Source organism: Strongylocentrotus purpuratus, unplaced genomic scaffold (assembly GCF_000002235.5).
Source record: "Strongylocentrotus purpuratus isolate Spur 01 unplaced genomic scaffold, Spur_5.0 spur5_scaffold_12, whole genome shotgun sequence".
NCBI lineage: Eukaryota > Metazoa > Echinodermata > Echinoidea > Camarodonta > Strongylocentrotidae > Strongylocentrotus > Strongylocentrotus purpuratus.
This window is the reverse complement of record NW_022145597.1, coordinates 14,236,676-14,252,453: the sequence shown is the minus strand read 5'-3', so window position 1 is coordinate 14,252,453 and position 15,778 is coordinate 14,236,676. Positions and strand designations below refer to the sequence as shown.

General features: G+C 38.3%; 1 protein-coding gene across 8 annotated transcripts in view; it reads left to right on the top strand.

Annotated features, from left to right (window-relative positions):
• LOC576318 (E3 SUMO-protein ligase RanBP2) overlaps window positions 1–15,778 on the top strand; it is a 75,523-nt gene that overhangs the window by 18,273 nt on the left and 41,472 nt on the right. For 7 of the 8 annotated variants that reach the window (XM_030981870.1, XM_030981873.1, XM_030981875.1 and 4 more), the window contains 11 exons: window positions 161–404; window positions 2,793–3,130; window positions 4,394–4,498; window positions 5,691–5,795; window positions 6,987–7,091; window positions 8,283–8,387; window positions 9,579–9,683; window positions 10,874–10,978; window positions 11,503–11,748; window positions 12,333–12,837; window positions 15,011–15,220. In XM_030981870.1, the coding sequence (XP_030837730.1) occupies window positions 161–404; window positions 2,793–3,130; window positions 4,394–4,498; window positions 5,691–5,795; window positions 6,987–7,091; window positions 8,283–8,387; window positions 9,579–9,683; window positions 10,874–10,978; window positions 11,503–11,748; window positions 12,333–12,837; window positions 15,011–15,220 (2,173 nt within the window). The remainder of the gene's footprint in view (window positions 1–160; window positions 405–2,792; window positions 3,131–4,393; window positions 4,499–5,690; window positions 5,796–6,986; window positions 7,092–8,282; window positions 8,388–9,578; window positions 9,684–10,873; window positions 10,979–11,502; window positions 11,749–12,332; window positions 12,838–15,010; window positions 15,221–15,778) is intronic. The other variant, XM_030981872.1, reaches the window with a different exon arrangement.

The following is a 15,778-nucleotide window of genomic DNA, read 5'->3' as shown; positions in this document are numbered from 1 at the left end:
CAACAAGCCGATTAGGGCTCTCAACCAGGCCCCCGTTGCACCAGCCCCTTCTTTAACAGCCCCCTCTGCACCAGGCTCCGCTGCACCAGCTCACGCTACATCTGCTTGTGCCACGCTAAACGACCCCTTTTCACCATACCATATGATTTCAAATCTACAGAAAGACCTTCAAGAGATCAAGCTTCAAAAAGCCGAAGCTCACAACCAGGCCCCCACTGCATCGACCCCCACTGCACCAGCCCCTTCCATACCAGCTCGTGCCAAACCAGCCAGCCATAGTGTGCCTGGGACACCATCGCCAGCCCCCCAAGCCACTTCATCCCCTCAGCTGCCCCAGCAAGCTCCCCAGCAAGCACCCCAGCAACCCCCTCAGCAGCCTCAGCACCCGCTGGCTTCCAGACAAAGTAAGTTCCTGCTGGTGTATTTTCTCCCTGTTTCTGTTTGCAAAAATTCCTCCTAGATATATTCTGCAGCGAGATTTTTGTGGGATTTTGTGAGATTTTGTGGGATTTTGTGGGATTTTGGATTTTTTGTGAGATTTTTTGTGGGATTTTGTAGGATTTTTTTGTGGGCCCACAAAATGGGTATATATACAGTGAAACCTGCTTTAGTAACCCACCTGTATGTAAAGACTACCTGTCTATAAAGAGTTGAAGACCAAATTTTTTTGTTTCCATTGACAATCTTTTCTGATAGAAACCTGTACTAGAGGGACTTGTACATAAAGACCACCTGCTTATAGAGACCAATTTTTTTGTGCACCCTTGAGTGGTCTTTATATTCAACTAAATTGGTTTCTGATCGATCAGATTTTAATGAAATTTGAAATGAAGGTACATGATATCAAAATGCAGGCTGAGTTCGATTTTGGAGTACTTAGGTCAAAGGTCGAAGGTCATAGCTCATTAAATATGTGAAAAAATACACATCTGGTTTCAGATCGATAACTTTAGTAATGTTTGACGGATTTTAATGAAATTTGTTGTGAAGGTTCATGTTATCAAAACACAGGTTAAGTTCGATTTTGGAGTATGTAGGTCAAAGGTCAAAGGTCATAGCTCATTAAATATGCGAAAAAATACATATCTGGTTTCCGATCGATAACTTTAGTAATGTTTGACGGATTTTAATGAAATTTGATATGACCTAATAAACAGAACACTAAAAAATAACCTCTTTTGGGAGTGTATTTTAAGTGATTTTAAAGTATGGTGCCTTTTTAACTAGATTTAAACATCATCAACACGTGCCTTCATTTAAACAAAAAAGGTACTCCTGTTTACGTTTTCATCTAACCTAATAACAACCAATTTATCATGCGACCGGAGTAACGTGATTCCACTTACCTCTGTAAATCAAGTGTTTATGACCAAATAACCACTTGACCAAGCAACAAGTTTTTTATCCGTTAACCGATGGTGGTGATAAATAAGTAATTATTTGGTCTTTTAAGCACCTTTATCGATTGGTTTCACAGGTTATCCAAGGTTGATGGTAATAATCACGTTACTTACACCGGCTAATCATCTTATTGTTCTATCCGTGAATCTCTAGTTGTATTAAATTAGTAATTTTGAGGTGTCTTACACACCTCTTTTGAATGGTTTGAAAGTACCATCACTTTCTTGGTGATGATCACGTGGCTCAAGCTAATGACTAATCTAAGTTGTGAATCCGTGGTATTTAGGTGTGAAAAATTAGTAATTATTAGTTGTCTTAAAACACCTTTTTAAATGGTAGCCAAGGTTGCCATAAGTTCTGCGGTAATGATCTTGTGACTCAAACGGATTATTAATCTAAGCTGGGCATCTGTGATTTTTAGGTGTGAAAAATTAGTCATTATTAGGTGTCTAAAAACACCTTTTTAAATGGTTTCAAAGTTACCATAACTTTCGTGGTGATGATCACATGGCTAAAACTGATTACTAATCTAAGCTGTGAATCTGCGATATTTAGGTGTGAAAAATAAGTTATAAGTTGATATTGACGTGATTTTCATGTGATTTTGTTTATTGGGGAAGGTTCATGGTATCAAAACACAGCCTAAGTTTGATTTCGGAGTATCTAGGTCAAAGTTCATAGCTCATTAAATATGCGAATCTGGTTTCCATTCGATAACTTGAGTAATGTTTCACGAATTTCTATGAAATTTAATATGGAGGTACATGGTATAAAAAATACATGTACAGCCTAAGTTCGATTTGTGAGTATGTAGGTCAAAGGTGAAAGGTCATAGCTCAATAAATATGCAAAAACACTAATTATATATAAATGTGGTTAATTTCCTTGCCTAGTAATATGATAGTATAGTCCAATGGAGGTAACTTCTTCTGACGTATATAGGCCATTTGTCCCCTGCGAGGGGATGCTACGCTTAGCGTTGACTTGTTTTTCCTTATGACAAAATGGAAACCCCTAATCAACTTTGCTTTTCTTTTTTAAATGGTTGCAGTAGTAATACAAAAACCAGGATAGTTGCGTTAGGATGTGTATTTAAATTCTACAATATATGATGTGAAACTTAAAAGACTTTTTTGTCTCTTTCAAGTGAAAAATTTATTAATGATGTCCTTTGCAGTGATCCAAGTTTGGTATTCTAACCTCAGGAATACAATTTTGAAGCTGTAATGCCATGTGGACTAACATATTCTCGTAGAATTTAGACCTGAAACACATGTTTTTGAGAAACGTCTTGAACCTGGGTCCATTCTTCTTATTATGAGGTGGTTCAATCACCAGTGGAATGCCATTTAAGTCTCATGGTGTTGTCCCTCCGGCCATGTTCTCACCAGGTTCTCCATCCCCCTCGGCTGCAGCCAGACCTACCCCTGCAGCCCCCGCCCAGGTACCCAACAGGGGTTTCGTCAGCACCCCTGAGAGGGGCATCGAAAACGTGACTCCACCCGTGGTGGCCACACCGGGACTGAGCCCCTTTGCAGGGACACCAACCAAACCACTGGGCACAGGAGGAGAACCAAGCAAAGCGAGCCTCCAGCCACTGGGGATTGCCAATCAGAATATGACTGACAGACAGAGGCTGACTATGATGGCAGTTGCTGCTGCTACGGGAGGGGGTTCCCCTTCCCCTGCGTCACTTCATACTTCTGCACCACCTCAGCCAAAGACACAGGTAAGACCTTGCTCAAAACAAGGAATCTGTTCTGAATCATACAGTTTTAATCATAGATTTATAGAAGTAAACATTGCTTTCATTCCAATAAATATATGAAAACAGAATGATTATCTCACTCCTTTCACAACAACCCTGGCCATTTTTTTAAATACAAGAAATAGAATAGAACCCTTCTATTTCTTTATTCTTGGTACCAGTCTGTCATGGTTCATAATTTCACTTTGGGTCGGTTTTCAAAGCCCTTTTTTTTTTTTGGCATCCATGTAACCAAACAATTTTTCCAGACAAGTTCCTATTTACCAACTTATTACTTTGATATTCATTACGTGTGCACAGAACTTATCAGATGTGTATACAGGTAATCATGTGCCTTGAAACAGACCTTTTTCACTTCTTACCAAGGAATGGGACATATCGTCGGTGGGGTGACAAAACCTCGTATCTCAATTTTTTTGAGATTTTGATTTTTTTGCATAATTTTGTACCTAATGGCCTATGACACCACCTGATAAATCCATGGAACACCTTTTTCTCGGTTCTTTCACAAATTCCACATAAACACCCTCAAACTAAACCTCGTAACTTTAACCCCCTTGAAGCTGCACTGACAAAACCTCGTAACATAAGATGCGTAATTCCTTTTCCTCGTAACTCACACACGGCCTAACAGTACCGAAGTTAGTGTATTCAAATCGTCGTAACTTATTCAACCAAATCCTCGTAACTCATTCAGAGTTGAAAGTAAGAACTCGTATCTCAATTTGAATAAAAACTAAAAACTCGTATCTCAATGCAGATAAACGCAAAAACCTCGTAGCTCACTTTCAAATATAAAAACAATTATTTTACTGTATTTCAACAATGACATTAAAAATTGTATAATTATTCCAGTTTTAAAAAGAAAGTAGGGTGTCACAGCACTAAAATTGTTGAGACAGGAAAGTTTTTTCGCTCTCCTGAAAATTCATGATTTTTGAGATACAAGGTTTTGTCACCCCACCGACGATATGTTTTCAGTGAAGCAAAACTATAAACAAGCAAAAATTTGCCAGAGAATAGAAATTTTTCAATTTCTAGATCTGTGTGTATCTTCCTAATGACTGTAATAATAATAATAAATAATAATATTTAATTTTTTATATAGCGCTTAATACAAATGTCTCTAAGCGCTTTACAAATAGCAGCAGGGAGTTGTAATTTCCCCCTTTATGCTGTATTGATTTTGATTCCCTGCGTTCTTTTCTCCACTCTCAACAATAGTTCACAGGATTTGCTCCCAGCCCCGCTTCTGCCACCTCAAAACCAAGTCCAGGCGTCGGCGGCTTCTCATTCTCTACTTCTGCACCACCTCAGCCAAAGACACAGGTAAGACCTTGCTCAAAACTAGGAATCTGTTCTGAATCATACAGTTTTAATCATAGATTTATAGAAGTAAACATTGCTTTCATTCCAATAAATATATGAAAACAGAATGACTATCTCACTCCTTTCACAACAAGCCTGGCCATTTTTTTAAATACAAGAAATAGAATAGAACCCTTCTATTTCTTTATTCTTGGTACCAGTCTGTCATGGTTCATAATTTCACTTTGGGTCGGTTTTCAAAGCCCTTTTTTTTTTTTGGCATCCATGTACCCAGACAATTTTTCCAGACAAGTTCCTATTTACCAACTTATCACTTTGATATTCATTACGTGTGCACAGAACTTATCAGATGTGTATACAGGTAATCATGTGCCTTGAAACAGACCTTTTTCACTTCTTACCAAGGAATGGGACATATCGTCGGTGGGGTGACAAAACCTCGTATCTCAATTTTTTTTGAGATTTTGATTTTTTTGCATAATTTTGTACCTAATGGCCTATGACACCACCTGATAAATCCATGGAACACCTTTTTCTCGGTTCTTTCACAAATTCCACATAAACACCCTCAAACTAAACCTCGTAACTTTAACCCCCTTGAAGCTGCACTGACAAAACCTCGTAACATAAGATGCGTAATTCCTTTTCCTCGTAACTCACACACGGCCTAACAGTACCGAAGTTAGTGTATTCAAATCGTCGTAACTTATTCAACCAAATCCTCGTAACTCATTCAGAGTTGAAAGTAAGAACTCGTATCTCAATTTGAATAAAAACTAAAAACTCGTATCTCAATGCAGATAAACGCAAAAACCTCGGAGCTCACTTTCAAATATAAAAACAATTATTTTACTGTATTTCAACAATGACATTAAAAATTGTATAATTATTCCAGTTTTAAAAAGAAAGTAGGGTGTCACAGCACTAAAATTGTTGAGACAGGAAAGTTTTTTCGCTCTCCTGAAAATTCATGATTTTTGAGATACAAGGTTTTGTCACCCCACCGACGATATGTTTTCAGTGAAGCAAAACTATAAACAAGCACAAATTTGCCAGAGAATAGAAATTTTTCAATTTCTAGATCTGTGTGTATCTTCCTAATGACTGTAATAGCAGCAGGGAGTTGTAATTTCCCCCTTTATGCTGTATTGATTTTGATTCCCTGCGTTCTTTTCTCCACTCTCAACAATAGTTCACAGGATTTGCTCCCAGCCCCGCTTCTGCCACCTCAAAACCAAGTCCAGCCGTCGGCGGCTTCTCATTCTCTACTTCTGCACCACCTCAGCCAAAGACACAGGTAAGACCTTGCTCAAAACTAGGAATCTGTTCTGAATCATACAGTTTTAATCATAGATTTATAGAAGTAAACATTGCTTTCATTCCAATAAATATATGAAAACAGAATGACTATCTCACTCCTTTCACAACAACCCTGGCCATTTTTTTAAATACAAGAAATAGAATAGAACCCTTCTATTTCTTTATTCTTGGTACCAGTCTGTCATGGTTCATAATTTCACTTTGGGTCGGTTTTCAAAGCCCTTTTTTTTTTTTGGCAACCATGTACCCAGACAATTTTTCCAGACAAGTTCCTATTTACCAACTTATCACTTTGATATTCATTACGTGTGCACAGAACTTATCAGATGTGTATACAGGTAATCATGTGCCTTGAAACAGACCTTTTTCACTTCTTACCAAGGAATGGGACATATCGTCGGTGGGGTGACAAAACCTTGTATCTCAATTTTTTTGAGATTTTGATTTTTTTGCATAATTTTGTACCTAATGGCCTATGACACCACCTGATAAATCCATGGAACACCTTTTTCTCGGTTCTTTCACAAATTCCACATAAACACCCTCAAACTAAACCTCGTAACTTTAACCCCCTTGAAGCTGCACTGACAAAACCTCGTAACATAAGATGCGTAATTCCTTTTCCTCGTAACTCACACACGGCCTAACAGTACCGAAGTTAGTGTATTCAAATCATCGTAACTTATTCAACCAAATCCTCGTAACTCATTCAGAGTTGAAAGTAAGAACTCGTATCTCAATTTGAATAAAAACTAAAAACTCGTATCTCAATGCAGATAAACGCAAAAACCTCGTAGCTCACTTTCAAATATAAAAACAATTATTTTACTGTATTTCAACAATGACATTAAAAATTGTATAATTATTCCAGTTTTAAAAAGAAAGTAGGGTGTCACAGCACTAAAATTGTTGAGACAGGAAAGTTTTTTCGCTCTCCTGAAAATTCATGATTTTTGAGATACAAGGTTTTGTCACCCCACCGACGATATGTTTTCAGTGAAGCAAAACTATAAACAAGCACAAATTTGCCAGAGAATAGAAATTTTTCAATTTCTAGATCTGTGTGTATCTTCCTAATGACTGTAATAGCAGCAGGGAGTTGTAATTTCCCCCTTTATGCTGTATTGATTTTGATTCCCTGCGTTCTTTTCTCCACTCTCAACAATAGTTCACAGGATTTGCTCCCAGCCCCGCTTCTGCCACCTCAAAACCAAGTCCAGCCGTCGGCGGCTTCTCATTCTCTACTTCTGCACCACCTCAGCCAAAGACACAGGTAAGACCTTGCTCAAAACTAGGAATCTGTTCTGAATCATACAGTTTTAATCATAGATTTATAGAAGTAAACATTGCTTTCATTCCAATAAATATATGAAAACAGAATGACTATCTCACTCCTTTCACAACAACCCTGGCCATTTTTTTAAATACAAGAAATAGAATAGAACCCTTCTATTTCTTTATTCTTGGTACCAGTCTGTCATGGTTCATAATTTCACTTTGGGTCGGTTTTCAAAGCCCTTTTTTTTTTTTGGCATCCATGTACCCAGACAATTTTTCCAGACAAGTTCCTATTTACCAACTTATCACTTTGATATTCATTACGTGTGCACAGAACTTATCAGATGTGTATACAGGTAATCATGTGCCTTGAAACAGACCTTTTTCACTTCTTACCAAGGAATGGGACATATCGTCGGTGGGGTGACAAAACCTCGTATCTCAATTTTTTTGAGATTTTGATTTTTTTGCATAATTTTGTACCTAATGGCCTATGACACCACCTGATAAATCCATGGAACACCTTTTTCTCGGTTCTTTCACAAATTCCACATAAACACCCTCAAACTAAACCTCGTAACTTTAACCCCCTTGAAGCTGCACTGACAAAACCTCGTAACATAAGATGCGTAATTCCTTTTCCTCGTAACTCACACACGGCCTAACAGTACCGAAGTTAGTGTATTCAAATCGTCGTAACTTATTCAACCAAATCCTCGTAACTCATTCAGAGTTGAAAGTAAGAACTCGTATCTCAATTTGAATAAAAACTAAAAACTCGTATCTCAATGCAGATAAACGCAAAAACCTCGTAGCTCACTTTCAAATATAAAAACAATTATTTTACTGTATTTCAACAATGACATTAAAAATTGTATAATTATTCCAGTTTTAAAAAGAAAGTAGGGTGTCACAGCACTAAAATTGTTGAGACAGGAAAGTTTTTTCGCTCTCCTGAAAATTCATGATTTTTGAGATACAAGGTTTTGTCACCCCACCGACGATATGTTTTCAGTGAAGCAAAACTATAAACAAGCACAAATTTGCCAGAGAATAGAAATTTTTCAATTTCTAGATCTGTGTGTATCTTCCTAATGACTGTAATAGCAGCAGGGAGTTGTAATTTCCCCCTTTATGCTGTATTGATTTTGATTCCCTGCGTTCTTTTCTCCACTCTCAACAATAGTTCACAGGATTTGCTCCCAGCCCCGCTTCTGCCACCTCAAAACCAAGTCCAGCCGTCGGCGGCTTCTCATTCTCTACTTCTGCACCACCTCAGCCAAAGACACAGGTAAGACCTTGCTCAAAACTAGGAATCTGTTCTGATTCATACAGTTTTAATCATAGATTTATAGAAGTAAACATTGCTTTCATTCCAATAAATATATGAAAACAGAATGACTATCTCACTCCTTTCACAACAACCCTGGCCATTTTTTTAAATACAAGAAATAGAATAGAACCCTTCTATTTCTTTATTCTTGGTACCAGTCTGTCATGGTTCATAATTTCACTTTGGGTCGGTTTTCAAAGCCCTTTTTTTTTTTTGGCATCCATGTACCCAGACAATTTTTCCAGACAAGTTCCTATTTACCAACTTATCACTTTGATATTCATTACGTGTGCACAGAACTTATCAGATGTGTATACAGGTAATCATGTGCCTTTCAACAGACCTTTTTCACTTCTTACCAAGGAATGGGACATATCGTCGGTGGGGTGACAAAACCTTGTATCTCAATTTTTTTGAGATTTTGATTTTTTTGCATAATTTTGTACCTAATGGCCTATGACACCACCTGATAAATCCATGGAACACCTTTTTCTCGGTTCTTTCACAAATTCCACATAAACACCCTCAAACTAAACCTCGTAACTTTAACCCCCTTGAAGCTGCACTGACAAAACCTCGTAACATAAGATGCGTAATTCCTTTTCCTCGTAACTCACACACGGCCTAACAGTACCGAAGTTAGTGTATTCAAATCGTCGTAACTTATTCAACCAAATCCTCGTAACTCATTCAGAGTTGAAAGTAAGAACTCGTATCTCAATTTGAATAAAAACTAAAAACTCGTATCTCAATGCAGATAAACGCAAAAACCTCGTAGCTCACTTTAAAATATAAAAACAATTATTTTACTGTATTTCAACAATGACATTAAAAATTGTATAATTATTCCAGTTTTAAAAAGAAAGTAGGGTGTCACAGCACTAAAATTGTTGAGACAGGAAAGTTTTTTCGCTCTCCTGAAAATTCATGATTTTTGAGATACAAGGTTTTGTCACCCCACCGACGATATGTTTTCAGTGAAGCAAAACTATAAACAAGCACAAATTTGCCAGAGAATAGAAATTTTTCAATTTCTAGATCTGTGTGTATCTTCCTAATGACTGTAATAGCAGCAGGGAGTTGTAATTTCCCCCTTTATGCTGTATTGATTTTGATTCCCTGCGTTCTTTTCTCCACTCTCAACAATAGTTCACAGGATTTGCTCCCAGCCCCGCTTCTGCCACCTCAAAACCAAGTCCAGGCGTCGGCGGCTTCTCATTCTCTACTTCTGCACCACCTCAGCCAAAGACACAGGTAAGACCTTGCTCAAAACTAGGAATCTGTTCTGAATCATACAGTTTTAATCATAGATTTATAGAAGTAAACATTGCTTTCATTCCAATAAATATATGAAAACAGAATGATTATCTCACTCCTTTCACAACAACCCTGGCCATTTTTTTAAATACAAGAAATAGAATAGAACCCTTCTATTTCTTTATTCTTGGTACCAGTCTGTCATGGTTCATAATTTCACTTTGGGTCGGTTTTCAAAGCCCTTTTTTTTTTTGGCATCCATGTACCCAGACAATTTTTCCAGACAAGTTCCTATTTACCAACTTATTACTTTGATATTCATTACGTGTGCACAGAACTTATCAGATGTGTATACAGGTAATCATGTGCCTTGAAACAGACCTTTTTCACTTCTTACCAAGGAATGGGACATATCGTCGGTGGGGTGACAAAACCTCGTATCTCAATTTTTTTGAGATTTTGATTTTTTTGCATAATTTTGTACCTAATGGCCTATGACACCACCTGATAAATCCATGGAACACCTTTTTCTCGGTTCTTTCACAAATTCCACATAAACACCCTCAAACTAAACCTCGTAACTTTAACCCCCTTGAAGCTGCACTGACAAAACCTCGTAACATAAGATGCATAATTCCTTTTCCTCGTAACTCACACACGGCCTAACAGTACCGAAGTTAGTGTATTCAAATCGTCGTAACTTATTCAACCAAATCCTCGTAACTCATTCAGAGTTGAAAGTAAGAACTCGTATCTCAATTTGAATAAAAACTAAAAACTCGTATCTCAATGTAGATAAACGCAAAAACCTCGTAACTCACTTTCAAATATAAAAACAATTATTTTACTGTATTTCAACAATGACATTAAAAATTGTATAATTATTCCAGTTTTAAAAAGAAAGTAGGGTGTCACAGCACTAAATTTGTTGAGACAGGAAAGTTTTTTCGCTCTCCTGAAAATTCATGATTTTTGAGATACAAGGTTTTGTCACCCCACCGACGATATGTTTTCAGTGAAGCAAAACTATAAACAAGCAAAAAATTGCCAGAGAATAGAAATTTTTCAATTTCTAGATCTGTGTGTATCTTCCTAATGACTGTAATAGCAGCAGGGAGTTGTAATTTCCCCCTTTATGCTGTATTGATTTTGATTCCCTGCGTTCTTTTCTCCACTCTCAACAATAGTTCACAGGATTTGCTCCCAGCCCCGCTTCTGCCACCTCAAAACCAAGTCCAGCCTTCGGCAGCTTCTCATTCTCTACTTCTGCACCACCTCAGCCAAAGACACAGGTAAGACCTTGCTCAAAACTAGGAATCTGTTCTGTATCATGAAGTTTGAATCGCGGAGTATTGACTTATAGAAATAAAAATTGCTTTCATTCTAATGAATATGAAAACAAAGTGATTATCTCACCTTTTTTGCAACAACATCAATGTCAACTTGATAGGTATTATTGCAGGTGAAAAGTGAAGACTCAGGCCATATTTTGAAAGACAAGAAATAGAATAGAACCCTTCTATTTCTTGGTAGCAGTCTGTCATAAGTCTGGCATCCATGTACCCAGACATTTTTTTAGCAAGTGCCTGTTTACCATCTAAAGTTATTTTGCTGATAAAAGGTTTTGATTGCTCCAGCCCCACTAGTTTAAATTTGCTTTTTTCTTTTCAAAATTTCATCAAATGTGCACAAAACTCTTAATTTTTGTCAATTTCCAGGTCTTTGTGTGATGTCATCCTAATTACTGAAATAGCAGCATGAATTGTACCTCTTCTCATTATGTTGTATGCTTTCGTTCCTATATTCTCATCAAAAGTTCACAGGATTTACTCCATGCCCTGCTTCTGCCACCTCCAAACCAAGTCCAGCCTTCGGCAGTTTCTCCTTCTCGCCAAGCACTGTCAAACCGCTGCCCTCTTCAGCCAAGCCAGCCACCACTTGTTCTGCTGCATCCCCATTCAATGGCTTCTCCACATCTGCTCCTTCAACAGCGGGTGTCTTCAAGCCTGCAGCACCTTCAAAGGCCACTCTCCAGCCTGCAGCAGCTCAGCCAAAGATACAGGTAAGACCTTAATTGCTAAAAACTAGGAAATTTGCTCAGAATCATAAAGTTTGTCTCAAAATAGAGTATTGATTTATAGAAGTAAACATTGCGTTCATTCTAATGAATATGAAAACGTACTATATAGCGATTATCTCACTCCTTTCACAGCAGCATAAATGTCAACTTGAAAAGTATCATTGCAGGGTGAACATTGAAGACCCTGGCCATATTTTGAAAGACAAGAAATAGAATAGAACCCTTCTATTTCTTGGGACCAGTCTGTCATAATTCATGATTTCACTGTAGGCCGGTTCTCAAAGCCAATTTTTTTTTCTGGCATCCATGTTTCCAAACAATTTGTATTACTTTGCTTTCAATTGTTTTGATTTCATTACGTGTGCACAGAACTTATCGGATGTGTACATAGGTGCTCATGTGCTTGAAACAGGCCTTTTTCACTTCTTACCAAGGAAATTGACATGGGGATAGAAATTGTTCAATTTCTAGATCTTTGTGTGTCTTTGTAATGTCTGTAATGCTTCCTCCCATTATGTTGTATTGATTTGGATTCCCTGCGTTCACTTCTCCACTTTCAACCACAGTTCACCGGATTTACTCCCATCCCCGCTTCCGCCGCCTCAAAACCAAGTCCAGCCTTCGGCAGCTTCTCCTTCTCGCCAAGCACTGTCAAACCAGCGCCCTATATAGCCCAGCCAGCAACCACTTCCTCCTCTGCATACCCATTCACTGGCTTCTCCTTCGGCATGTCCACCACCATGTCTGCTCCGTCAACATCCACCTTATCAACAGCGGGTGTCTTCAAGCCTGCCGGGCCTTCAAAGGCCACTCTCCAGCCTGCAGCTGCAGCAGGGGGATCACCAGTGGTCTTTGGCAAGCCTAACCCTAGCCAAGAGGCGGCAAGGTCTGCGTCACCGGTGTATCCAGGGTTCTTTTCCTCTCCGAAGGGATTTGCCGGAACTCCTCCTCAGGGTGATCAGACGGTACCACCGTCAAGGAAGCTGGGACAGAGTCCTCTGGTCAAGGCGGCTGCATCGCCCAAAGTAGCAGACACACCCAAGTCTGTATCCTTCAAGTCAGAGGGTGAAGGTTTGTGAAATTGATAAAAATTTGTTTTCTTGTTATAAAAGAATCCCAGGATAATAATAATAATAATAATTATAGGCATTTCTATAGCGCCGTCTATCTAGAAATTCTATTCCGAGGCGCATTAATTATTACCCTGGCTTAAGCCTAGCTGCCATTACAGCGCTGCAGCATTTAAAGTAATTAATTCCTGCCAGGTATCTACTTGTCTGTAATATCCATCAATGATTTGAAACAATTCAGACCTTCAATAATAAGTACTGAGTTGAAAAGCAAAATGGTACATATTAGATCAGCTTATCAGTCAGTGCTATTACAAGTAGAGTGCTGTAAAGATCTTGTATATAATGCTATTTCAGTGCAGGATGAGTGTACAGAAATTATGTAATTTTAATGATACAATGTATCTCCTCATTGTATTACTCGCATATCCATCCCAAGAGATGCTTAAGACACAAAAAATATGCTACTTTTATCCCGTCTGTAGCAAGACTACCCTGAGATGCTCAAATAATGATAATAATACACAACATTTATTAGGCGCTAAATACGGGTGTTTCTAAGCGCACTATTGTCTGACTAAAAATTAACAACCAAAACTTATAAAAACACCAACAAAAAATATAAATCTGCTCTTTATTCAATAAATCATGCATACATAATAATAAAAATAAGAATAAAAATGAGATCAAACATAAGGTCAGACATAAGATCAAACATAAGATCTAACAAACAAGGAATAGCTGGTGTGCACCTCCTTTTACCGACTCACAACTGCAGAATATCATTCATGAATTAAAAAGGTGCGTTTTCAGCAAGGTCTTTAGCTGGTCAAGAGAATGAGTATTATGAATATATGCTGGTAATTTATTCCAAAGGATAAGGGCATTGACTGAAAAAGCTTGATCGCCATATTTTGTAACGGTATGAGGTCCAAGCGTTAACTGCAAGGTTGATGATGATCGAAGAGGTCTTAAAGAACTAGAAGAACGTAAGCTAATCAAATCTGAAAGATATTTAGGGGCTTGGCCATGGAGAATTTTGTATGTTAGAAGAAGAACTTTAAATGTTATACGATGATGTATGGGAAGCCAATGGAGGGAACGCAATATTGGGGCTATGTGCTCAAATTTTCTTGAGAGAGTAACAAGCCTTGCAGCAGTATTCTGAATTCTTTGAAGTGGAAGTAGGTATGAATAAGGAAGGTCAGAAAATAGGTGGGAGGATACAAAGGCATGGGTTAATTTTGCAGTTGTGGGTCAGTCAAGTAGTTTCCTAATTTTCCCAATCTTAAAGATTCCAAAAGATGCAGATTTACAGGCATTTTAATATGCTGCTGAAATGTAAAATTTCTGTCGATTAAAACACCAAGGTCTCATACGCATTCAATACCCTTTAGTGAACCTTCTCCAGTAAACAAGTCGGGGAAGGAATCAGTGTTTCTGAATTTGGAAGTAATGTGGATCATTTCAGATTTTTCTTTCATTAAGGCAAAGTATATTGTTAAAAGACAAGAACCTAATGTCTTCAAGGCAACTGCTAAGTTTCTGAGTTACATCATCCTTCCCGTTATGCTTAAAAGTTATATAAATCTGAGTGTCGTCAGCGTACATCGCATGCTGAATCCCCTGGTGAGAATTAATGATCTTAGACAGTGGATTACGGAACCTCGAGGAACGCCGCAGATCAAGGCGTGTCGTTGATTGCACGTTGACTGTGATTGTGGAGATATGAGCGTGTCCAATCAAAGCATTCAAGGATGTTTCTTTTTTACAAAGTGCCTATTTACCTCACCTGGGTTGAGAGTGGCAAACAGACTAATGTCTTCCCAAATTAGTGTCACTTTGATCCACAGTCTGGTGAGTGTCCACAAGACCAAAACAACGTGATGGTCATTGATGAAGGTTGAAGTTTCTAAGAACCTAGTTTCTAAGAACCTCCTCCTTTACCACAGGATGGAATTGAATCTCTGAAACATCTTTATTATTAGATCATATTTATTAGATACTCTTTTTAAAACTTCCATTGTATTAGGAGCAGTTATCTTGTAGTACTCAGAAAATGTTCTTTATTTCATGTGAATGTCAGAAAAATCAAATATTTGAAACAACTGATCGATTGTGCTGTAAGTACTAATATTCCTCATGCTTTGTAATCATACTGCTCTTCCCACTAGACAATGATGTAATCTTCGTCTCCATGACCCAGCCAACTCCTGGGCAGCGTGCTAGAGCTGAGAAACTCAAGCTCCCTGGTGGTTTCTATCTTTACGAGAATGCCCCTCCCTGCAAGGGATGTATTGGATGTATCGAGGACCTCGATTTAGATTCGCTTTTCCAGAAAGGTGGAGATGGAAAGGCATCAGCACCGGCAGTCAGACCCAAAGGTGAGGATGTAGGAGTTTCTTTAAAGCCTATCTGCACTAGTTTGGCCAGGAGGGATTAGTCCTCCCTGGATGGTCACTGGCAAGTGGTTATCTCATCAAATCAGCACTCAATTAACATAAGAAAAAGGGGACCATGGGGGACCAACGGGTACCGCTTGCTAAATAGGGGGCGCAAGTAGCTACAAGTAGTGCAGTCCTACCTTAAACAGGAAATAAGATCCTGCACCGGTGTATGGAATCTGTTGAGAAATACACTGCTCTGTTCAGAATATTGCTATTATCATCTTTGCAAAACTGTCACCATACATTTTGCAATCTAAAATGGTTGTACTGTACCCTAGTCATCTTGTTTCATGCAAATAAGAGCAACAAACATGGAGAACAAGAACCTAATGTCTTCAAGGCAACTGCTAAGTTTCTGAGTTACATCATCCTTCCTGTTGTGCTTAAAAGTTATATAAATCTGAGTGTCGTCAGCGTACATCGCATGCTGAATCCCCTGGTGAGAATTAATGACCTTAGACAGTGGGCTGGTGTTGAGAAGAAAGAGAAGCGGGC